Source organism: Mustela lutreola, chromosome 15 (assembly GCF_030435805.1).
Source record: "Mustela lutreola isolate mMusLut2 chromosome 15, mMusLut2.pri, whole genome shotgun sequence".
Taxonomy (NCBI): Eukaryota; Metazoa; Chordata; class Mammalia; order Carnivora; family Mustelidae; genus Mustela; species Mustela lutreola.
Genome location: NC_081304.1, coordinates 5204141 through 5226545, shown reverse-complemented (window position 1 = coordinate 5226545; position 22405 = coordinate 5204141). Strand labels below are relative to the sequence as shown.

General features: G+C 62.9%; 1 protein-coding gene and 1 long non-coding RNA gene across 6 annotated transcripts; one reads left to right on the top strand and one right to left on the bottom strand.

The window, feature by feature from the left end:
- Window positions 1–9: 9 nt before the first annotated feature.
- Window positions 10–16250, bottom strand: EVPL (envoplakin). 5 transcript variants are annotated; one of them, XM_059150236.1, is made up of 23 exons: window positions 16009–16127; window positions 14723–14920; window positions 13653–13752; window positions 13167–13321; window positions 12942–13068; window positions 12057–12182; window positions 11813–11851; window positions 11523–11684; window positions 11317–11424; window positions 11041–11136; window positions 9711–9836; window positions 9054–9200; window positions 8709–8863; window positions 8440–8537; window positions 7996–8168; window positions 6903–7081; window positions 6672–6810; window positions 6350–6543; window positions 5838–5988; window positions 4834–4917; window positions 4622–4732; window positions 4419–4511; window positions 10–3713 (listed from the first exon to the last, which is right to left on the bottom strand). In XM_059150236.1, exons 3-23 carry the CDS (start codon window positions 13713–13715, stop codon window positions 273–275), a joined length of 5967 nt encoding a protein of 1988 aa, XP_059006219.1. In that variant the 5' UTR covers window positions 13716–13752; window positions 14723–14920; window positions 16009–16127; the 3' UTR covers window positions 10–272. The 5 variants fall into 5 exon arrangements, with proteins under 5 accessions (XP_059006219.1, XP_059006216.1, XP_059006218.1 ...); XM_059150233.1 differs by lacking the exon at window positions 14723–14920 and having other exon boundaries at window positions 16009–16250; XM_059150235.1 differs by lacking the exon at window positions 14723–14920 and having other exon boundaries at window positions 8709–8857; window positions 16009–16250.
- A 32-nt stretch (window positions 16251–16282) lies between these two features.
- On the top strand, window positions 16283–22259 carry LOC131817023 (uncharacterized). The gene is made up of 3 exons (XR_009348283.1): window positions 16283–16554; window positions 17882–19552; window positions 21325–22259. It is a non-coding gene; the product is annotated as an uncharacterized LOC131817023 (long non-coding RNA).
- Window positions 22260–22405: the final 146 nt, after the last annotated feature.

Below are 22405 nucleotides of genomic sequence, written 5' to 3'. Positions count from 1 at the left end.
TCCCAAATGTGCACTAGACGCTGGGAGAATTCGTTTATTGGAAGCACTGGGTCGGGGGGGGGGGTAGGTAAAACAGCTGTGCTGATCTCGGGATCTGGGGATGGACTGGGCATCAGAGTTAGGGGAGGGGGCCCAACACCACAAACTTTTGAGTAATAGCACCGTGATCAGACAGAGGGAAGGCCCGCCCCCTCGGGTTGGGCTGCTCTGGGGTAAGGGGTGCCTGCGTCCCCCTCCCCACCACACGCGCTCCCCACGACTGCTTGGGCCCCTCAGCGCCGGCAGCGCAGCAGCCGGGGCGAGGCGGGGCGGTAGCAGTGGTACCCCTCCAGCGTGGCGGGGAGCAGCAGCAGGCCGCTCAGGGGGTCTCTCCGGCAGCGCCCCATGGCCTCCTTGTAGCTTATGCGCTCCTTGGAGATGGGGTCTGTCAAATCCTTCTCGTAGCTGGCCTCCTCCCGCAGGAGCTGGGCCAGCTCTTCGCTGATCATTCCGGAGAGCACGGCCTGGGGAACAGGGATGCGGCCGGTCCTCTTGGGATCGATGAGCCCCCCAGTCAGGTGCTGCGCCTGCAGGTGCGGGAGCACGCTCTCCTGCGGCATCCAGCCCTTCTGAATGGCCTCGCCCACCGACAGCCTCTTCTTGGTGACGGGATCCTCGATGCCGGTGAAGGCCTTCTGGGCGTTGAGCAGCCTCTGCGTCGAGGAGTTCTCGATCAGCCCCCTCTCCATAGCCTTGTGCACGGAGTAGCGCTCCCGGCTGAGGAGGTCCACGATGCCCCCGGTGGCCGCCTGGGCCTCCAGCAGCTTCTGCCCGGTGATGGGATCCAGCATGTTCTTGGCCACGGCCGTCTTGATGGTGCATTTGTTGTCTGTGGTTGTGTCATAGATGCCGGCGATGGGGAAGCTGTCATCGGCGAGCCCGAGATTGACGCTGGGAGAGAAGAAGCCGGGGCTCTGGGGGGTGGGGGAGGCGAGCGGGGACTTGGAGATGATGGAGCCAATGGAGAGTGAGGAGCTGGGCTTAGTCTCCCCGGCCACGAGCAGCGCGAACTCGGAGATGGGGAGGTGGCCGTCCTTGTAGAGATGGTACTCCTCCTTGGAGATGCGCCGGCAGCGCAGGGCGGCCTCGATGGAGTACTGCTTCCCGCTCTTGCGGTCCAGGAGCACGGACTCCTCGCCACAGGGGCCCGAGGTGGTGACCTCCTCCCAGTCGCACTCCAGCTCCTGGAGCTGGAGGTACTGGCCTCGGTCGATGACGCCCCTCTTGTAGGCCTCATACGGGGACATGTCCTTGCCGGTGTCAGGTTCGAGGATGGAGATCTTGGTGGAAAGGTTGGTCTCTCGCGTCTGGGTCTCCTGGTGGAGCTCCTCCCTGCTCACCTTGGCGTGGAGGTCCCGGAGGGTCCTCTCCTTCTCATAGATCTGGTCCTTCTCGCAGAGGATGGCCGCCTCGAGCTGCGAGAGCTCCTGGCCCCGCTGGGCCGCCTTCTGGCGCTCGCTCTCCGTCTTCTGGTTCAGCAGCTCTGCCTCCTCCTGCAGCTGCAGCACTTTCTGCTGCTTCTGTCTCTCCAGCTCCCGCAGCTCCTGCCGCAGCTGCCGGCGCTCCTGGTCCGCCTGGTCCCGGGCCTTGTGGAGCTCAGCCTCCTCCCGGGCCCAGGTCCGACCCAGCGCCTCCGCCCGGTCCAGCCGCTCCCGGAGGTGCCGCACGTCCTCCTCCCGGCTCTGGCGGGCCGCGCGCTCCCTGTTGAGCGCCTCCCACGCCCGGGACCGCTCGCCCTCCAGCACCCGGTCCTTCTCCACCCTGATCACCTCCTTATAGATGGTCTTCTCTTGCGACTTGGTGGTCTGGAGGACGTCGATCTGGACCTGCAGGTTCTTGCACTCCCGGTGCAGCTCTGTTACCTGCGTCTTCTCCTGGTCCAGGTCCTGCCGCAGGGCCTCCGTGGACTTCTCCAGAGCCGGGTCCTTCTCCAGCTTGACCACCTCCTCCATGATGATCTTCTCTTGCACCACGGGAGGCCGCTTCTCGAGCTCCTGGATCCTGAGGGTCAGCTGCCGCAGCTCCCTCTCGGCGGCCAGCTTCTTGCTCCGGTCCTCGCGGAAGCTGAGCAGGCTCTCCTGCTCCTGCACGGCCGCCCGCAGCTGCTGCACCTCGCGCTCCAGCTGCCGCCGCCGGCCCGCCTCCTCGTCCAGGCTGCGGCTCAGCCGGCTGTGGTCCTCGCGGAGCTTGGGGTCCTTCTGGGTGACCACCACCTCCTGCACCACCACCTTCTCCTCGGGCCGCCTCCTTTCCAGCAGCAGGTACCTGTTCTGCAGCTCGTGGACGGCGTCCTCGGCGGCCCGCCGCTTCTGGGCGGCTTCTCGCACCTCCTGGCGCAGCCGCTCGGCCTCCTTCTCCAGGACCGGGTCCTTCTCGTGGCGCACCACCTCCTTGTTCACCGTCTTGGTCTCCACCTTGGACCGCTCCCGCCGCCACTCATCGCGCTCCCCCTGCAGCCGGATGAGCTGCTCCCGGGCCCGCCCGCTGCCGTTGACGAGCTCGTTGAGCTGGGCCTTCAGGCGGTCGATCTCCCGCAGCACCTCGGGGCTCCGCTCGTGCTTCACCACCTCCCGGGTCACCTCCTTGTACTCCACCGTGGGCTTCCGGGCCCGGAGCGCGGCCAGGTCGGGCAGCAGCCCCTCCACCTCCTGCTCGGCGCGGCTCCTCCTGCCCGCCGTCTCCTGCAGCTGCGCCCGGAGCCGCGCCATCTCCTGCTGCGTCTCGGGGGCCACCTGGAAGGTCTCGTGCACGCGCTCCTGGAGCTGCACCTTGGGCTTCTGCTTCTCCAACGCGCTGCACTTGGCGCGCAGGTCCTCCAGCTCCCGCGCCAGCGCCGCGTCCCTGCTCCTGGCCTCCTCCAGGAGGCCCCTCAGCCTGGACGCCTCTTCCAGGAGGCCCGGGTCCTGCTCCACCGTCTTCACCTCCTTCACGATCACCTTGGGCTCCACGGCGCCGATGGCGCGCTCTTGCTCCCTAATGCGAGCCTGCAGCTGGGCGGCCGCGTCGGCCGCCGCCTTCCTCCGCCCCACGTCCTCCTCCACCTGCCGCCTCAGGGCCTGGGCTGCCTTGAGCATCTCCAGGTCCTTCTCCACCTTGACCACTTCCTTCACCACGACCTTCTCCTTCACGCTCGGCGCCTTCTGCTCCAGGGCCAGCAGCTCCTTCTTCAGCGCCTCTAGCCGGGCCGAGACGGCGGCGTTCTCCCCGCGCAGGTGCTGGATCTCGCCGCTGAGCTGGGCCGCCTGGCTCTCCAGACCGGGGTCCCTCTCGATCTGGGTGACCTCCTTGGTCAGCAGGTGAGGCTGCATGGCCCTCCTCTTGCTCTCCAGCTGGACGACCTTCTGGGCCGCGGCCTCCAGGTCTGCCTGCAGGCTGGCCCGCTTCTTGCCTTCGTCCTCCAGCTGGGACCGCGCCCTGGACAGGCTGCTCTCCAGCTGGGGGTCCCGGTAGAACTCCACCACCTCCTTCTCTTCCAGCCTCTCCACGGGCCGCTGTGTCCTCAGCTGCAGCAGCTGGTCCCTCTGTTCCTGCAGCTGCTGCTGCACCTGGGCCACCCGCTTCCTCTCCTCCTCCAGCTGCGACTTCAGGGCCTCTGACTCCCTCCCTGCTCGGGCTGGGCCCGCAGACCCCTGCTGTGCGCCATGGGTCACCTGGATATCCTCACTGAGCTCCTTCTGCAGAGTGAGAGGAAGAAGGGAAGATGAGGGGGGGATGAGCCCCGTTTCCACCAGCCCCACCCCACCCTGAGATCAGAGACCCCTCCCTGCTTCCGGGGACTTCTGGTAGGTCCCAGGGACTGGAGCTGCAGACCAGAGGTGTTTGGATGCAGGACTGAGAGGACCCTTTGGGCCCATGACGTTAGGATGCAAGGCGGTGTCTGGGCAGAGTTTGCACTAGAACGTGCGAACAGGACAGGTCTCCTTTCCAAACATTCTCCCCTCTCCTTCCATCTAGGCTCCCGGACATGGGCCCACACTCCTCTGGGTAGGAAAAAGCTGGCAAGTCCTTCAGCCAGACTTGGAGAGTCACAGAGGGCTTCTGTCTCCTGGTCCCCCAGGCATGGAGACCTAGGTGGCCGTTGTGGCCAGTTCTACCTAAGGCTGAAGATGGGGGGATTTTCTCCTGTCCCCACCAGTGGACTGCCCAGTGGTGAAGCTGTGACCGCCCTGAATGACCTCTCCAGGGCCTGACTCTGCGCTGGATACCAGCTGCTGGGACAATGGGAGGAGGTGGGGAGCTGCTCCCCCTGTCCGCGCCCCCCCAGCCGCTCAGACCCTGGGGCTGCGGGCTGCGGGACTAGGAGGAAAGGAAGAGAGGGCTGGGTCAGCGAGCAGCCCGGGCTGCCTGGTAAGGGGACGCAGGGGCTGCTGCCGCCATACCTTCTCCAGCATCTTTCTGGCAAACTCCAGCTGGCGCAGCTGCTGCTGGTGGGCAGCCGCGAGCTCCGTGTAGGCCTTTGTCAGGCTCTTCTCCTAGAGAGGCCGAAGGAAGGTCAGAGGAGGGCAGGGTCCGCTCCAGCCCTAGCAGCTGCAGAGCTTGTGCCAGAGGGGACACCAAGCCCCACTGGCCTGCCCCGTCTCACCTGCGCCCGGATGCTCTCCTGCAGCGGAACCACTCGGGCTCTCTTGGGAGCTGACCCTGCCTCCGTAGTCTCCAGGGAGCAGCGGTAGGTGTCTGCCTGCAACTCATAGTCCTGAGCAGGGAGGGAAGGATGACAGGCTCACGTCGGTGGCTGGGGGTGGTAGAGCAGGGGACTGGCAGGAGGGGGGAGAGGAGAGGAAGGAACGTGCTCACCTGCAGAGCTGCCTGCAGGTCCTGGGAGAGGCGGGACACCATGGCCCTATCCTGCTCTCGGCCCTGGATCTCCTGTTGCAGCCTCTGCCAGGGAGGAAGTGACAGTCAGGGAGGTCAGCAAACAGCGCTCACCCAGTCTCCCCTGCAGGGGCCTTGGGTGCCACCAGCGCCCCACAGGGGCAGGAGGTCGCCCGGAAAACTGCCTTTCCAGGCATGATCCTCTCCAGGAATTCTTCCTTCCGCTTTGGCAGAGTCCCTTCCTTCCGCCTAGTGCCCCTCCGACTCAGGTTCTAGAAGGCGGAGGTTCTCACCCAGCGCTGTGCCTCACAGCCGCCTAGAGAGTCTGTTAAAACAGAGACGCAAGGCCCCGTCCCAACCCCAGAGTCTCTGGGCAGATCTGGCTGGGCCCCAAGAATGTGCATGTCTAAGTGTCTCGGTGATGCTGGTGCTGTGGGTCCAGGGACCACCCTCTGAGAACCCCTGCTCTGTCCCACTTGTTCTTCAGCCTCCTAATCAGCAGGCAGCTCTAAGAATGTCCCAAGCCGCCCTCCTGACATCACCCCTCACTGTCATCCTCCTGCAGCCCCAGGCCCTCGCCCTCCAGACCTCTCATCCTGCCCCCACGTGTCCTGCCGCGGGCTCTCTCTCCACCAGAGCACTCAGCAGCCTCATGGCCTGTGGTGCACTGGCCTCCCCCGGCAGACTGGGCTGCTCGCCATCCGGCCGGACCCGCAGCCTCTGGTTCATGGCCAGTACATAGCCGGGGACTGGCAAGGATGGGGAAAGGGACACGGTAGGAGTTGGAACCCCCAGGAGCATAGAGCTCGCTGCCCACCTCAGACCAGATGGACACGGCCTTGCCAGGCGGAGCATTTAGAGTGGGGGTGGGGGGTTGGTGGTCATCCCGAAGGTCTGTGGTCTGAGCTCTGAGGCCTCTTAGAACACTGGCCACTAGGGGGCCACGTGCCCCCCAGGTCGCCCCCCAGGCAGCCCCAGCTCCTCACCTTCTGTGCCTGCAGCTTGTAGGCGATCTGGCTGGGCCCCTCGCCGGGCCGCACCTGGGCGCGGGGCAGGTGCTCCAGCCAGAAGCTCAGGTTGTCCCTGCAGTTCTTGAACTGCTGGTAGGTAAGGCCGACATCCTGCAGCATCTTCTCCCTGCGGGAGGAGGAGGCCCGGAGCGGAGGTGAGCGCTGCCCTGTGTGGACAGGTGAGGGGCTCACGGAGGGGGCTGGGGGGCGCCTCCCTGCCCGGGATAAGTCAGAAGGGCCGAGTGACCCACCGGACTGATCCCCTCACTCTGGGCCTGCATTGGAGCTGGGCGTTCAGGGACGGACCAGACCGTCCCAGGCAGGGAGGTGGGTGGGCTTACCCTGGGAGACTGTTACTACCCCGTTTCAGAGTCGAGGGAACCAGCCTCAGAGAGGCGAAGTCACCAGTCCAAGGTCACACAGCTCAGGGGCAGCAGCCGCTGTGCGCTGTGGGGCATGCCCCGAGCCCCGATGGCCCAGCCACTCACCGCAGGTCCAGCTGGTCCCCCACAGCGTGGTAGCGGTCGGTGAGGGCCCTCGCCTGGCGCTGCTGGCGAGGCAGGTCTTGGCAGAACTCATGGAAGTTGTTCCGCAGGGCGCCGCACGCGTGCTCAGTGGCCTTCAGCTCCCGGTGCAGCCCCAGCACGCAGGCCTGCCGTTCCAGCAGCTCCCTCCGCAGGCGCTGGGAGAGGAGGGGACACGACGCCATGCACCCTCAGGGTTCCACGAGTCGCCATGTGACCCCGCCCGCCCATGAATGCTTGGTGAGGCGGTGGCCTGTTGCCCCCGGGAGGCCACCCGGCCCCTCACCTGCAGCTCGCTGACCCTGTCCTGCAGGGCGCCCGGGCCGGCGGGGATGGGGGCCTCCTGCGCCACGGTGGTCTCGAAGCCTCGGATGACCCTGTCCGCATCCTGGATCTGGCGCTCCAGCCCCAGGGCTGCTCTGGCTCTGTCTCCAGGGGGCCCAAGGTCAGGTGCTTCCTCAGCCGCACCCCCCAGGGCCACCCAGCTGTCCCCTTCCCCAGTCCCCAGAGCACTCACTTCTCCCCGTAGAGGTTGCAGAGAACCTGCACATCGTTGTACTTGTTCTTGACACTGTTGAGGGTCACGGGCAGGTTCAGGGCAGAGGGGCCCACGGGCTGGGCAGACAGAAACGCCTCACACTCCCGCTGGGCTGCCTCCTTCTCCGCTCCCAGGCCCTGCAGCCGCTGGGCTGTGTCCTGGGGCAGAGAGGGACAGGGTTGGTCTCCTTCCTGCTGGGTCAACCCGACCCTGCCCACCGGGCCTCAGAGTGTGGTGGGGGAGAGCCTGGGCGCAGGCCCCAGACCCGGGGACAGTCCTGGCCCCAAGAGTCCTCATGTGGATGACTACGGGCCAGTCAGCCTGGCTGAGCCCGTCTCCTCATCTGAAGAATGATGGGAGGAAGCAGCGTGACCCCGTGTCGCTGTGCGCTGCACAGAACGTCACTGTCCTGCGCCATCGCCCCAGGTCAGACAGCAAAGCCTAAGCTCTGTCCACATAGGGTTATTCTGTCCCTCGTCGTCCGCTCATCCGCTCTGAAAGCCATCGGTGCCGGCTCTGCTGAGCCATGACTGGGAAATTTAGGAACCAAACCCAAACCAAACCACCGGTTAGGAAGGACGGAACCCAAACTGCACCCCCCGCCCCAGGCGTGCGGAGGGACAGAGAAGGAGTTCCTGCTAACGGCGTCCACATGCGGCTTCCTGGCCAGGGAGGCGCCCCCAGCTGCCTCCAGGAGAAATCCCCCTGAAGACACTCGGGCTTCCTTGCCGCTCTCAGACGGTCACCAGAACGCCTCTCTAGTGCGGGCTACAGGGCCTTTACTCTGGGCCCTGCCACTCTGGAACCTTCCGGGGTCTTAGCGCACCTCGTTCGGATGAGCTGGGTATTATTGTGTGTCTTTGGTGACAAGGAGACCGAGGCCCAGAGAGGTTAAGTGACTTGCCAACATCACAGAGCTGGTCCGTGAAGGAGCCAGGACTGAAGCCCTGGACTGTCCACTCCCTTCCTTGCCCCGGGTCCCTGCGGCTGCTCTCACACTTGCTTCATCCTTAGTTCGCACACCCCCAGCACAGGACTGCTTCTCCTCCCCGCCGTCCTCGCACCCACCCACCTTGTGGCTTTGGATGCGGCCCTCCAGGTCCTGCAGGGGTGTCTCGCGGCTCAGCGGGGCTCGGGCCCAGGCCAGCACCTGCTTCTCTATCTGCTTCAGGTCTCCGTCTAGCCGGGTCATCTGCGTCAGGAGCTTCTGGGCCTGTGGGTCTGCTGGGGCTGAGCCAGTGGGAGCTGGGGGCATAGGGAGCCGTGAGGGTCCGAGGCCCATCTGCCTGAGGAGCAGCTCTCCCCTGGGTGCCCCCAGAGCGTCCTGTGGGGGGTAGGAAGGGAGAGGGACAGAAGGCAGGGCCTAACCAGGGGAGGGACAATGCTAGGGGCTTGCCGACCCAAGAGTTGAACTCCCCTAGCAGGAGTCCCTAATCCAGGATGATCACCTGCCCATCGCAACCCCCCCACAGTGGCCAACAAACCCCCCACCAAGTCCCCGGCCGGCCCTCAGTACCCTGCTGGCCAGTCTGTAGGGGCTGCGTAGCGCTGGCCACCAGGTGGCTCTGGACTGTGTCCAGTCTCTGCTTCAGGGCCTGCAGCTCCGAGGCCAACCTAGAACAAGGAGGAGATCAGAGAAGGATGTCTCTCCTCTCTCTCCAAGCCCTCCACCCCACCCCAGGAGTCACAGGTCCAGGAGGAGGCCAGGCAATGGCCTCAAACAGCACAGGACCTGGTCTGGGCCCACAGCCTGCCTCCTGCCCGAGGAGCCCCAGGGAGACCCACTTGGAGGCTCTGGTCACGGCTTCAGGGTCCGGAGCCGGGATGCAGAAGCAGGCGGCTGGGGCACGTTTGGTCTCCCCACCTGGGCCCTGAACGACCCAGGTGTGCTGGTCAGTGTTGTCCATCAGCAAATACCGCTCACCCCGCAGCAGCTGCACCTGCGGGACAGGTGGGGAGGGGCTCGTGGAGGTTCAGTGCCGGGAATAGGGAAGGAATAAGGCCAAGATGGGGGAGGGGTGGGGACAGGCCAGAGGCCGGGCAGGGCTGGGGAACGGTGGGGCTGGGGGCCCAGGGGAGGGGGTGGGACTGGAGGGGGCAGGGCGGGGGCGGGGTGGGCCGAGCACGTACTTCTCCTGAGTCCCAGTCACAGATGCTGTCCACATGCAGGGGCTGCTGGGGCGGGTTCCTGCGCTGCGGCAGAGGTGCCACCTGCTGGCTCCGCCGCTGCAGGTCTTTAATGGTCTTCTCTGCGACAGCCAGCTGCTTCTTCTCTGCCTGTGGGGACCCAGGCTGCCCTTGAGGCCCGTCCCGTGCCACCCCTCCCAGAGCCAGGAGTCTGGTCTTCACAGAGACAGGGTCTCTAAGTCAGGCAAGTCAAAGAAGCCCCTCCAGGGGGCCCAGGATTCCAGACTCTGCTGGTTGGGGTGGAGGGGCTGCCTAACAACACTCAGGCCTCTAGAGTGGGGGCGGGGAGTGGCTCAGAGCTCTCCCGGGGGGTCCCTGTCACATTACAGGTGAGGAAGCAGGTAGGCACGTGGAAGCAGGTAAGCCTACCGCACGTGGAAGCCTACCTACAGCATGTGGAAGCAGGTCCAGAGCGGGGACGGGCTTGCTGGTAACAGAGCAACCCCCTATTGCTGGAGCAGACATCCTTTTCCTGCCCTCCAGGATGGGCTCAGGGCAGAACTAAGCGCCTGGGAAGGATGAGGCCCAGACCCAGGGGCCAGCCCCAATCCCTGGAGTGGAATGCAGGTGGCCTGGGCGGGGGGGAGGGGCCCCTCTCACCTCCAACTGCTGCAGCAGCTCTGTGGAGGCACCAGGGGGCGCTCCAGGGGCTGGGCTGTACTGGGTGTCCAGGCTGGAGTTCACCTTTTCCAGGGTTTGGCTGACCGAGTCGGCCTCTTCCTGGAACTGAGGTCCTGGACAGTCAGGGGCAGCCCACTGCCCACCCACCCTGCAAGCCAGCTAAACGCAAATTGTCCCTGGCCCTGGAGCTGTCAGCTTTCCAGGCCGTGGGGTCTTTTCCACTGGATTTGGGGCTCCCTGAACTTGATTTTGTGTTATAAAACACCTTGGCTTCTGTCTTTCCTGCCCAGGGGGAGGCGGCCCTCTCCTGCTCACTCCAGCACCTGCAGTGGTCCTGGCTGGGGCCGGGGGTGGGTGCCGGGGTGTTGGGGCTGGAGTGGGAGCCGGGAGCACGCTCTGAAGCTGGGATCACCCATCCCGCAGCTGGGTGATGCGGCAGAACTCCTGTCCGTGGGCATGATAATGGTACGGTGGTTATGTAGGAAAATATTTTTTTAAAAAGGAAGAAAAAGGGGTGCCTGGGTGGCTCGGTCGTTAAGCGTCTGCCTTTGGCTCGGGTCATGATCCCAGGGTCCTGCGGTCGAGCCCTTGCATCAGGCTCCTTGCCCAGCAGGGAGCCTGCTTCTCCCACTCCTACTTCCCCCTGTTGTGTTCCCTCTTTCACTGTGTCTCTCTCTGTCAAATAATAAATAAAATCTTAAAAAAAAGGGGGGTTGCCTGGGTGTCTCAGTGGGTTAAAGCCTCTGCCTTCAGCTCAGGTTGTGATCTCAGGGTCCTGGAATCGAGCCCCGCATCGGGCTCTCTGCTCAGTGGGGAGCCTGCTTCCTCCTCTCTCTCTGCCTGCCTCTCTGCCTACTTGTGATCTCTGTCTGTCAAATAAAAAATCCTCAAAAAAAAAAAAAAAAAAAGGAAGGAAAAAACTCTGGCTTTTGTCCCTCTCAAAGCATATGTAACATTTTAGGTGGAAATTATCCCCCCAAAAATAAATAAAATAAGTCACTGTTGTGCATTCTGTCAATGTTTCTCAATCCCCTTTTCACAATCATCCCTTCTAAGAAGAATTGTGGGACATCTATCTTTTCCTTATCAATCTCGCTATAAAATTGTAACCCTACTAGATATGCCGTGTGCATTGGTGATGTATGTTTAAAAAGAGGAAGTTGTTTTCTCCCCTCTTAAGAACCAACCCTCCCTGGGAGCCAGATGACCGTGTGGCGTTCTCCAGGCCCCTCTGTGCCCGGCCCGGGGCCCTGCGGCCGCCTGCCACAGCCTCCCCTGCCAGGCCTCGTGTCCCCGCCCGCAGGCTCACCCGGCGGTAGGCTTCCACGTGCTGCAGCTGGCTCTCCTGACAGATGCACAGATTCAGAAAGTTCTGCCACTCCATCTTCAGGGCCTCCTGGTGGGTCTGCGGACAGCGGCACCGAGCCCTCGGACCAAGCCCGCCCTGATCCGAGCCCCTCTCTGCTGCCCAGACCCTGGCCACGTCTCCCTCTCTCCTCAGCCTCCCTGGGAAGCCCCAACCCCAGCCCCACCGAAGGAGGGGGCCGCTGTCCCTGGGACAGTGGGCGGGATCTGTCCCTCGCACCTGGATGGGTCCCACAGCCGGGTGGCCCAGCTCCACCATGCGCTCTCCGTCGTCCTCCAGCTGGTTCACGCTCTGCTCCTGGCTCAGCAGCTCGTGCTGCTTGAAGTGCTGGGTGGGCGGGGACAGTCGGGAGCATGGGTGAGGAGGGGACAGGTGGAGGAAGCCCCCCCCCCCCGGCCCCCCAGCCCCACTCTCCCCCCGCCCACCTCGTACTCCTGCCGCAGGCCTTCGGGGTCCGCCAGGAGGTCGCTCCAGTCCTGCTGCAGGATGCTCTGCTGCTGCTGGGCCAGGGCGCTCAGCTGGCGCGTGCAGGCCTGCAGGTGCGTGTACAGGCTGCCCAGGCTCTGCCCGCGCCACGAGGCCGCCTTCTGTGCTCGGGAGGGCAGGGAGGGGACGGGGTAGCGAGGGACGCCGTCAGCCTGAGCCCAGAGATGCTGTGCGCCCCAAGGGTGCAGGCAGGCGGGTCTGCCCCACTCCCAGCCCTTCCCCTGCTCACCAGGAGGTCCCGGTATTGGCTCCTGATGGTAGCTGCGTCCTGCCTCGGCCAGTGGGGGGGGGGGGGGCACAAAGCAGGCTCGGTGAGAAGCGGGGGGGGCGGGGGAGAGGGCAGCCCACACACCCTGCGCTCACCTCGCCCCAGCCCGCATCCCTTGCCCCAGAGGGCCCGCTGGGCCACACCGGCTCTGATGGGGGACGTGGGGGGAGGGCTGCAGGGCCAGGTGGGGCTGGGCGTCACGCACCGGCCCAATGAGGTTCCGGAGCTGCTGCCCGTAGGCCTCGATCTCCTTCTGCAGGATGTTGTGCTCGGCGATCTGCTGCTCCAGCTCCGCCATGCCCGGCCCGTACCGGCCCTCGCAGACTTGCTTCTGCAGGAGAGCCGACCGCTCAGCTCAGCCAGCGGGCTAGGCCTGTGCTTGTCCTCCCTGTGTCCCCATGTGGAGGACTGGAATCGGTCGTATGGGCAGAGGGTGGACAGGCCAGCTGAGCGGCCTCGGGGAACGGCAGCCCGCTCGCCCGGGCTGAGGCCTGAGCATCTTTGTGACTATGGCCCCTGACTCCCGCGGGTCCCCAGGACGCAGCACTCAGCCTCTGTAACACTTTCCTACCCTTCCCTGCCTCCTGCCCCCCTGGCCTCGGCACCTCCTGCCTAGAAAGCTCTCACTAGCTCTGGGACCCTGTGACACCCTCCTCTGCCCATGCCCTCCCCACTGTCCCTACATTGTCATCATGGCACCCCTTCTGTTTTGACATCAAAGCACAGTTCCTCACCCGATGTCCAGGGTGCCCATGACCTGGCTTCGCCCGCCTGCCCAGAAAACCCCGTTTCCCGCCACACCCCAGGCTGGAGCCTCTGTTTCTTCCTCTGGAATGTCCTCTCCTCACCACTTCACCCAAAGCCCAATTCGGCCCTCCCACCTCTCTGAGGCCTCTTCATATGCCCCCTCCTGCAGGAAGCCTCCCCGGCCTGCACTGTCTCCTCTGCTCTCTCCCTTCCCAGACCCTCCCACAGGTGCAAGTGCCCCCACAGGCCCCTTGACGACACACAGCCCGGTTCTGTTGTCTGATGGTGCCAGGTGTGACTTTGAGCTCCTGGAGGTGTCTCCAACACGGGGGACAGCGCTGACCTGTTTCTGCTCCAGCACGCGCGCCCAGTCCACCCTGGGCCCCATGTCGGGCGGCAGCACTATCTTCTCATACAGGGCACGGTACTCGGCACACTCCTGGGTCACCCGCTCGTGTAGCTGCTTGATGCTGGCAAGGAGGGGGCCAGCAGGTCAGGGCCGGGCCTGGGGCTGCCCTGGAACCCAGTGCCTCGTGCTAGAGCCCCGGCCCTGGCTGCGCCCACTCACTCCTTCTCGATCTCCTCGGCCTGCGGGTGCTTGAGGCGCCGGGCCTTGTCCACATCCAGGAAGAGGTCCTTCAGCAGCACCTCGGCCTCCTTCAGGCTGCGGCCCACCTCCTGCCGGTGCTGCAGGGCCTGGCTCTGCTCACTGTGCAGCCGGTCCTGTAGGCGGGGGATCACAGTCCGCCTGAGCCCCGCCCTGAGCTCCCCAGGCTGCACCGCCGACCTTGGCGCCCGCGCTGGCAGAGGGCCAGGCCCAGGGCACCTGTGGGGCGGTGCAGGGACATGGGGGAGATCCAAGCCCCACCCCCAAACCCCTCTAAGCCTCCGAGTTAGGAGTCCAACAGAAAAGGAGAGCTGAGGCCTCTCTCCCACCAGGAGCAGGGAAGGATGAGCATTATCTGTCCCCCTTTAGCTGCCCCCAGTGGGCTTTCAGGGGCTTTAGTGGGCCTCCCACGCCCCCACGCCCTACCGCTTGCCCCTGAGGCCTTACCTGCTGCAGTCTCTTCTGGGTCTCCAGGATGTCCCTCTCCACCTGGTCGGCATTGGCCTGCATGCGGGAGATGAGCAAGGCCAGCTCCTGGGTGGCAGCCCTGGGGTGCCGGTAGGGGAGGACAGAGCCGGCGTGGTTGGAAAAGAGCCCTCTGTCCCTCTGCCCTGTCCTGCCCCCCAGCTGCTGTCACGGCCTGGGCGGGAGGCGTCTAGGACCTGGGGCGCTCTGGTCTCTCTCTGTAGGGGCCGAGACACCCGGCCCTGAAGGTGGGGGAGCACTGTCCTCACGTGAGGGTTCAGAAAGTGGGGGTCTCTGGTGTATCTGGCACCATGCAGCGGGCCAACATCACAGTCCTGGCAGCGAGTTCCCAACCCCGCCCAGCTCCCTGCCACTTCCTTGGGAGTGAATCATGGCTGAGCCACTAATACCCGAGCCGGCACGGCTGGGCTTCTGGGAGCGGCGGTCGGACTGGCTGTCCCCCCCCCATCCTCCTCCTGCCCCAGGCCTGTCTCCCCGTCACCACCCTGGGCTTTGCTTACGGCCGGGCTAACAACCGTTTGGAGGGGCTGCACAGCACCGGGGCAGGGGGGAGACTGAGAGATGGGGTAAACTGACCATGCCCAGGTTTGAGGATTAAGTCCCAGATTAGGACCTGACTTGCTCGAAGTCACACAGCAAGGAGCAGAGTATGAGCCTGATCTGACTCTCTAGGGTCCTTTCTAGGCAGCACCTGCTGTGTGCCTGAGCTCCCTCTCTGGGGCCTAGGGACCCACAGACCTAATAAAAGTAGAGTGATCCAAGGCACATAAGCATAGCACCCTATGAGGTTACAGTCCTGGGGAAGGGGAAGGCTTCCCTGAGCTGGACCTTGAACTTGGGGTCAAAGGATGAGCCCACCCCAACCCTCCAGACTCACCGCCCACCCCGGCCCAGGCTGAGGGGCAGTGCCAGTAAAGACCCAGTCTGAAAGAACTCTGTGGCCAAACAGCCTGGGTTTGCTCATTCTCTAGCACTACTGCTGTGTGGCCTTGGGCAAGTTACGTAAACTCTCTGTGCTCAAGGTTCCTCACTTGTAAAGTGGGGCTTTGACTGCATCGCAGCGCTACTGCGAGTGTTTGGAGAATGAACCCATCGGAGGCATCCAGGGCACAGCCTGCCTGGAGTGGGCGTCCACACGCGCTGGGTTTATCCCCATGGAATGCAGGCACCATGAAGGCAAGGAGCTGTCGGTTCTCTGAAAGGCGGAATCCTCAGTGCCTAGAACAGTCCTGGCACACAATAAATACGTGTTCAACCAGAGGGTTGCACACCAGGGAAGCAGTGAGCTGTTTGAGGGGCCGCAGCCAGAGCCGGCCGGGCTGTCGACAAACTTGCCAGCTGTCCCCAGCTAGGAGCCTACCTGGGGACAGGGAGCTGCAGGTCCTGACCCCTGGGCGACCTGTCCTCAGGCCAGGCCTCCTGGGAAGGCTGCCCCCACCGGGAGGAGCACACTCCGCCCTGGGCAGGGCTGAGGAGCGCCAGGGAGGACTGGTCACTCCAGTGAGAGTCTTAACTGCTGTCTTTCCTGTCTGCCCACAAGCCCAGCCTCCGTGTCATCGCCCCGATCCGATTCCTATCAAGGTAATGAGCCTTTCATCTCCGCTCCCATCTGCCTCCTCCGCCCTGCGGAGGCCAGCGAGAGGCAAGAACGGGAGGGAAGCAGCCAAGTTGTCTGCGGACCATGGGGCTGCTGAGGGCCAGGCTGGGTCCAGCGGGGAGCTGGGGGAGCCCGGGGAGGCTCTGAGGATGTCCTGGCCTGCGGGCCCTCCCCTTTCCCAGTATCACCCTCTCCTCCTACCACGCGGTACAAGAGTCACCCCAACACTGTACCAAAACTCACGGCCGGAGGGGAGGGCCTCCCCCCCCCGCCCCGTCTCCCTGCACCAGCCACCCCCTGCCCCCGTCTCCACCTCTTGGCCTCAGTCCTTCTGCCCACCCAGGGCCCAGGTTCCAAGGGTCAGCCCAGCCCAAGCGGAGCCTCGAGGTCAAGTCACAGACAGGGAACCAAGCACCCCGGTCTCCCAGGCCCCTGGCCCCACTCCATCCAGTGTGTCTCCTGCAGAGCACCCGTACCCACAGCCCTCAGGCTCCCTGGACAGTGTGCGAGCCCCCCGCCAGCCCGGCCTCCTGCCATGGCCGGAACTCCGTCCGGGCTTGGGAGACATTCCACCCCACCACCACCCCCAGACTTTTGGCCTCGGGACACTAAATACCAGCACTGGGCTGGTCCTGAATTCCGGGCTGCCATCTCCAGGAGGCTAGAGCACCTGGGCCTGGCACCACTCCCGCCCCAGTCCGCTGCCCCAGCCCCGCTCACCGGCTGTGCTTGCTGGGGGAGCCCTTGGGAGAGCCCTTGGCTGGGGAGCCCTTAGGGGACCCCTTCCCCTGGGAGCCTTTGCTCAGACCCTTGAACATGGTCGTAAAGGCAGGTGCCGGCTCAGGCGGGGCTCGGCTGGTGCAGGCAGGTGGCGGTGGCAGGCGTGTGTCCTCCCTGGCTGCTTAGCTGGGCTCTGGTGAGGTGGGGCGGTCAGGCCCAGGGAAGGCAGTTTCTGGGAGGCCCCTCCCCGAGGTGAGGCTGCGAGTGAGCGCGGGCCAGGCCGCCACGCATGCACCCCACACAGCCCACCCTCGGCTGCTCCTGCACGACCAGTTTGGGAGGAAAGGGCACAGCCCAGAGGGCGGGCCGCCCGAGCCTGCCCGACTCCCAGAGAAGGTTTGGACTTGTTATACCCACACACCCAGAGGGAACCCGCGATCACACCCAGACGGGGAAACAGCCGGCCCGGGAGGGACAGGGCTGCAGACAGGCAGGTGCTCACACATGCTCGGGGACGGAGGCCCGGCCTCAGAGCTCGGGCTGGGGGTGAGTAAGCACCTGCAGGCACACAGGGCACCCGGCTCTCAGGCTATCGGGCACGTCCCCACCCCCAGCTCTCACCCACCCCAGCCCGGGCCGTCTGGCCTCGGCTCTGCGCCCTCCATCACTGCTGTGGGGCATTTGGGGGCATTTAGCCCGGACAACCGGCACAAGGTCCATTTTTTTTTTTTTTTTTAATTTATTTGACAGAGATCACAAGTAGGCAGAGAGGCAGGCAGAGATAGAAGAAGGGAAGCAGGCTCCCCGCTAAGCAGAGATTCCCGATGTGGGACTCGATCCCAGGACCCCGAAACCACGACCCAAGCCGAAGGCAGCGGCTTAACCCACTGAGCCACCCAGGCGCCCACAGGGTCCATATTTAACAGTGGGCACCACGCAGTCGACTCGCAGACAACCCTGCAGTTCCACTGCCTGAGCTTCCTGGCTGGCTCAGGGTCACCCTGTCTGTGGCTCTGGGATCCCCCGAAGAGTCTCAGACCAGCTCCCGAGGGGCTGGGATGCCCCCCGTGCCCCTCACCCTAGGGCCCCCAGCATCAGCTTCCAGATGCTGCTCAGCCTGGGGTCTGGTTGAGCCCCCTGCAGCCCACCGTACTTGGGCCTTCTCCCTGCCTCTCCTCACTCGGTCCCCCAGAAGTGGCTCCAGGTGGCTCTTCTGGAGTCAGATGGGGCGGTGGACAGAGGTGCCGGTTTACTGGCCTCTTCCCGCATTGAGTGCCAGGGAGGCGTCCTGACAGCTCCTTCCCGGCGGCGCCCCCCCCACCACTTCCAGGCCCTCCTCTCACTGGCCCAACTGGAAGAATCCTACAGCTCCAGAGCCACTCCCCAGAACCATTACAGCGCTGGTGGAGGGCAGGCCGGACAAGTAGCAAAGGGGAGGGAAGCCGTTGTGCTGGCTTTGGAGCCCGGGGATAAGCTGGCAGGCCCAGCTGAGGGCAGAAAACAGAGACGAAGTAGGGCTGGATCCCTCCGGTTAACAGGGCAGGGGGAGAACCGAGACTGGCCCGACGTCCCAGCGGGACGAAGAGGCTGGAGTCCTTTTTGGCTGAGTCTCATGGACACGCCACTGAACCTGGTCCTGGAGAGAGGACCCAGGAGTCACCCAGGCTGGGGGTGCAGCGGGGGAGGGGAGGGCACCAGGGGGCCTTGACAGTAGCAACAGGGAAGCTGAGTGTCTCTGAAGCTCTGTTCCCGGTTCAGTGTTGTGCGCTGGAGACAGAGATGGAAGACCAGGCCCAGAGGCCGCGCAGCCCCTGCCCAGCCCCTCCTCCATGTTACTGCTGGGTGACAATTTTCTTTGAACCACTACTTGCAGGTGTGCAATCAACTGTCCTCAGAAAGAGGCCACTGCTTAAACTACTGAGGGCGCCAGGAATCAGCACTGAACAGGCCGACGACCTCTCATCTCTGACCACAGAGCTCACATCCTTATTTTTGAGATTAGATGAGTGGTGGCAACGCCCAGGAGAGCCAAGACAGGAGGCAGGAGACTGCAGCTCTGAGCCCACGGTCCTGCCTCCCCGAGAACTCTGGGCCCCTTCCCAGGAGGTGCTGGTCACTGGCGGAAGGGGGCCCAGAGGGAAAAGATGTTAAGACTCCAGCACCGGGAGCAAAAGCAGCGGGGGGAGCCTCCCCCAGGTCCCAAAGCTGAGCAGGGGAGAGGGATGGAGACCAGGGGCTGCCACGGCAGGAGGCAAAAGGCAGCCAGGCTGAGATCTGAAACGGTTGAGCTTTTGTCTCCAATCTCTCCGGTCTGCAGAAGCTCTCCTGGAAATAAATGAGCACCACGGGAGGCTCTCACACACTCGAGATTAAGGCTAACTGATTCACTGCAAGAAAAACAAGAGTTGAATTCCTGGCGTGACTGTCTAACGCCGAATCAAATCAGCCTCCAGCTCCCCAGACAAGCCCCCGGCAGGAACGGGCTGACATGCCCCCGGCAGGAACGGGCTGACATGCCCCCGGCAGGAACGGCCTGGCCTTGGAGACACTCCTCGTCAGATGGCAGGACACTGGCCCCCCCAAGACCAAAGCTCGGGAGGGACAAAGAAAGAACAGATGTCAGGCTTTAAATACATGAGAAAGACAATGGTCATTTAGAAGGCTGGCATGGGACAGGGCCTCCGTGGAGACCTGAACAGCCTCAAGCGGCAGCCCCAAGGCCTCGGCCACCGGATTTCAAAGACTCGGTGTGAAAGAAGATGTAAAATATCTCATCAATAATTTTTTATCTTGATTAAAGTCACAATATTTTGGATACACTGTGTTAAATGAAATGTACTTCTAAAAATCAGTTTAATCTGTTGCTTTTTACTTTTTTTAAACGTGGCTACCAGGAAACTTAAAATTACACACGTGGCTTGCATTTGTGGCTCACATTAAGTGAACATGCAGTTCAAAATCTCTGGGTAACTTCTGACTCCCCCCAGATTTAACTCTAACAGTCTGGTGTTGACCAGAAGCCTCACCAGCAACAGAAATGGTCAATCAAATACATCTTCTGTGTAATATGTATCATACGCTGTATTCTCACAGTGAAGCAAGCTAAAGATGTCACTAAAATGTCATTAAAACGTCACTAAAATTGTAAGGAAGAGAAAATATATTTAGAGCACTGAACTGTATTTATATTAAAAAAAAAAAAGAAAGAAAGAAAGAAAAAGAAAAAAAGCCCCAGATGAGCAGACCTGCACAGCACATGCTTTTCAAGGGCTAACTAGACAACTGTACCAAACAGCCCTGGCCGAGAAGCTGGACAGGGTCCAACAACTCCCAGCCTTCCCAGGCCTCGCCCTGCCACATCTCCTCCTTTTGAACCAGGCAGGAAGCCCAGGGCTGGCTCCCTGTCCTGTCTCCAGGGCCTCCCCTCGCCTGGCGCTTGCTTTCTCCTCTATGGAGCGAGAGGCTGAGGCCCACTGGTCCGGGGTCTCCCCCCAAGCACTGTGCCAGCTCAGACTTCTCATCCCGGAGCCCAGGGAGCCGGCAGGTGGGCTGACACAGGCCACTCACAGCTCACGGGGTGGGAGGCCAGAGCAGGTGAGCTGGCGGCTCCCAATTCCAAGGCCGCCGTGCAGGCAGGCAGCCGGGAACAGGGTGGCAGCTTGGACAGTGTGCTAGGGCTTAAGCTACCCACTCTTTCCTCCAGCTCTAGGGGCTCCCGCAGGGGACATTTTTCTCGCTGCTGAAGCAGATGGTGGCAGTTCCTGACTTTGCCCTGGGAGCCACAACCTGCCATGCTCCCGTATGCTCCCGGATCAGGACAAGCTTTGCCATCTCAGGAAATTACCCTCTGTTTAAAAAGCTCTGCTACCAGACCGTTGGAGCCAAGCTGGCTGATAACCTCTCCGGTCTCACCCTTCCTTAGCCTGCCGGGGAGCGAAGGTGCCTCCGCCAGCTGGGCCCGGAGAGGACAAGGGCTGGTGCAGAGGGGAGCTGGGGCCGACTCGCCCTCTGTCTGCAGGTGCCAAGGGTGGCAGAGCTGTGGCCCCAGGAACCTACAGGGTGGTCTGGAGGAGGCTCTCTTGGCTGTGAGTGTGCCCAGCAAGCCTGCTAAAAACAGACGCTGAAGGTCAGCCTGGAGAGAAGCAGAAGGTGACCACGGCTTGCCTAACTAGAGCAGAACCCGCAGGAAAAGGAGATGGTTATTTCTGTGGGGCCTTTTACAGGAGTGTCTAGAGGAAGCACTTCACACCAACCAAGCAACCAACCCTACCTGCTGGGATATCAGGGTCCCCCCTGCTAGACAGCCAGACGGAGGATACAGGATGACCTCAGCAGTCCCCAGGTCCCAAGCCTGCCCGAGAGGACAAGATCAAGGCTGTTCCCCTCTAGGAGTGATTCCCTTTCCTTAGCCTTGGGCCACAGCAGCCAGCCCAGTCCAGGTGCGGGACCAGTGCCGGGGTGGCCCATCTCTGGGCCACAGTGCAGCCTGTCGTCGCATGGGTGACCCCTGCGTTCTGGAAGTCTGCAGCAGCCCACTCACTGGCGAGCTGCTAGGCCTCCATCTCTCCCAGTTGCCCAAGGGCTCTGGGCTCTCCCGTGAAGTTCAGGTCTGCTGGCCACCACCAGGCAATCACAGCACTCGTGAGTCCAGCAGTGGGAGGGAGTCACCCCGGCCCTACAGAAGCGGCAGGGGCCGACTTGCCCTGGGCTCCCATCACTATCTGAGGAAGGAAAAGGTTTATAAAACAAAATAAAAAGAACTAATAACAGTCTTCGTAGTGGAGGAGCAACCGTTCCTAATTAGTCTTTATGGCTAGGAAATTGGAAACACACAGGGCAGCTCTGCGGACTTGGCATGTTGTCCTGGTGACGCTGTTTAGACCTGGCGGGGCCTGGCTTGGGGAGGGCGGCAGAGAAAGGCCGCGGGGGCGCTGAGGAACGGGAGAAGGCGGGGTGGCAGCAGAACGGGCCCCTGTGCTCTCAGCTGCCTTGGCCCCAACTCCCCGCACGGCAGCCCCGCCTCCTGGACACTGGGCTCCCACCGTCCCGCTGTCCCTGGGGAGAGCTGCTCACCGTGGGGCACTCAGGAGACATTCCTAGTTCAGTCCTAGCCAGGCAGGAGCTCTTCCTGCGAGGCCCTAGCTCCCAGACATGACAGCGCGGCAGGCCACAGGCGGTACTGGAGGGAGAAGCAGGTGCTCTAGCGCCGCTGGGTGGGGCGCGGGGGGGGCAGTTGGGGTGAAAGGTGGGAAATGCCTATTTGTCAAGTGCCTCTTAGGTACTAAGTAAGCCCTTTGCACATTTTCCTTCCCACAGTCGGAGAAGGAGATGACCCTCTTTTCCAGGCGAGGACCCCCAAGCCCTCTCCATTCCACAGATGAGCCAGAGCTGAGGAACATCACAGCGTTCGGGGACCGGTCACCTGCCTGTCGTAACCACCCTGCCTCTTGCCAGAAGACCCCTGGGAAAAGTTCAGCCAAACAGAAGGGATGTGGATCGTTCCCGAGCGTGAGGAGTCACTGAACCAAGCCCGAGCATGAGGACACATACTGCAGATAGCGGGGGTGAAGAAACCACCTGCCGAAAATGGGGACTCCAGAGAAGCCGGGCTCCCCCTCCAGCGCCGCGGCCCAGGGGAACGCAGGTCTCGACACCAGCACAGAGCAGCTCGTCAGACAGACTGAAGGGCTGCCACAATCCTGCCCCCGAGCAAAAAAACCCCAAACCTTAGATCCCGAGATCACAGTCCCTTAATAGCCGGAAAAGGTCAGACAAAAGGTTCTCACGAGTACTCTGTACCCCGTCAGCGTTCGTCATCTGAGATCTCATCCGACTTACACCAGCTAATGACACCGCAGGGCTGCCCTGCACCCGGGGTGTGGGGAGGGGGGCGCGTGCCCCTCGCGCAGTCCCGCCCGCCCCCCCGCCTCTGACAGCCAGCAGACCAGCAGGCTGGATTCTTCCAGCAGCTGCTGTCAGGATGCAGCCAGCGTCCTCTCCATCTCTGTGCTTTGGAACATCGATAAATTTTACAGCTCAACCTGGTTTCCGTCTCTTCTGTAGCAACAACTGTCTTAAAAATAAAATTAGAACCAACACATATTTTTGCTATCTTTGGGCGTTTTCCTAGACCTCTGAAGGGCCCAAGCTTGTGAAGGCTGGACAGCAACGTGTTTCGAATTCAGTCATCAGCGAGCTTTGGGTATTAATGACTACAGGGGTGCCAAATCGGCCCTCCCACAGCAAGGACAGTGACCAGGCAGAGTGCAGCCCCTACCCCGGCCATCCCCAGAGTCAAGTGTCCCCCCTAGACGGGGGGTGAGGCCATCACCCCAGTGGGAGGAGAGAGGGAGATCAGGATGGTGTCCAGCCATGGTGGGAAGAGGGACACACTGCC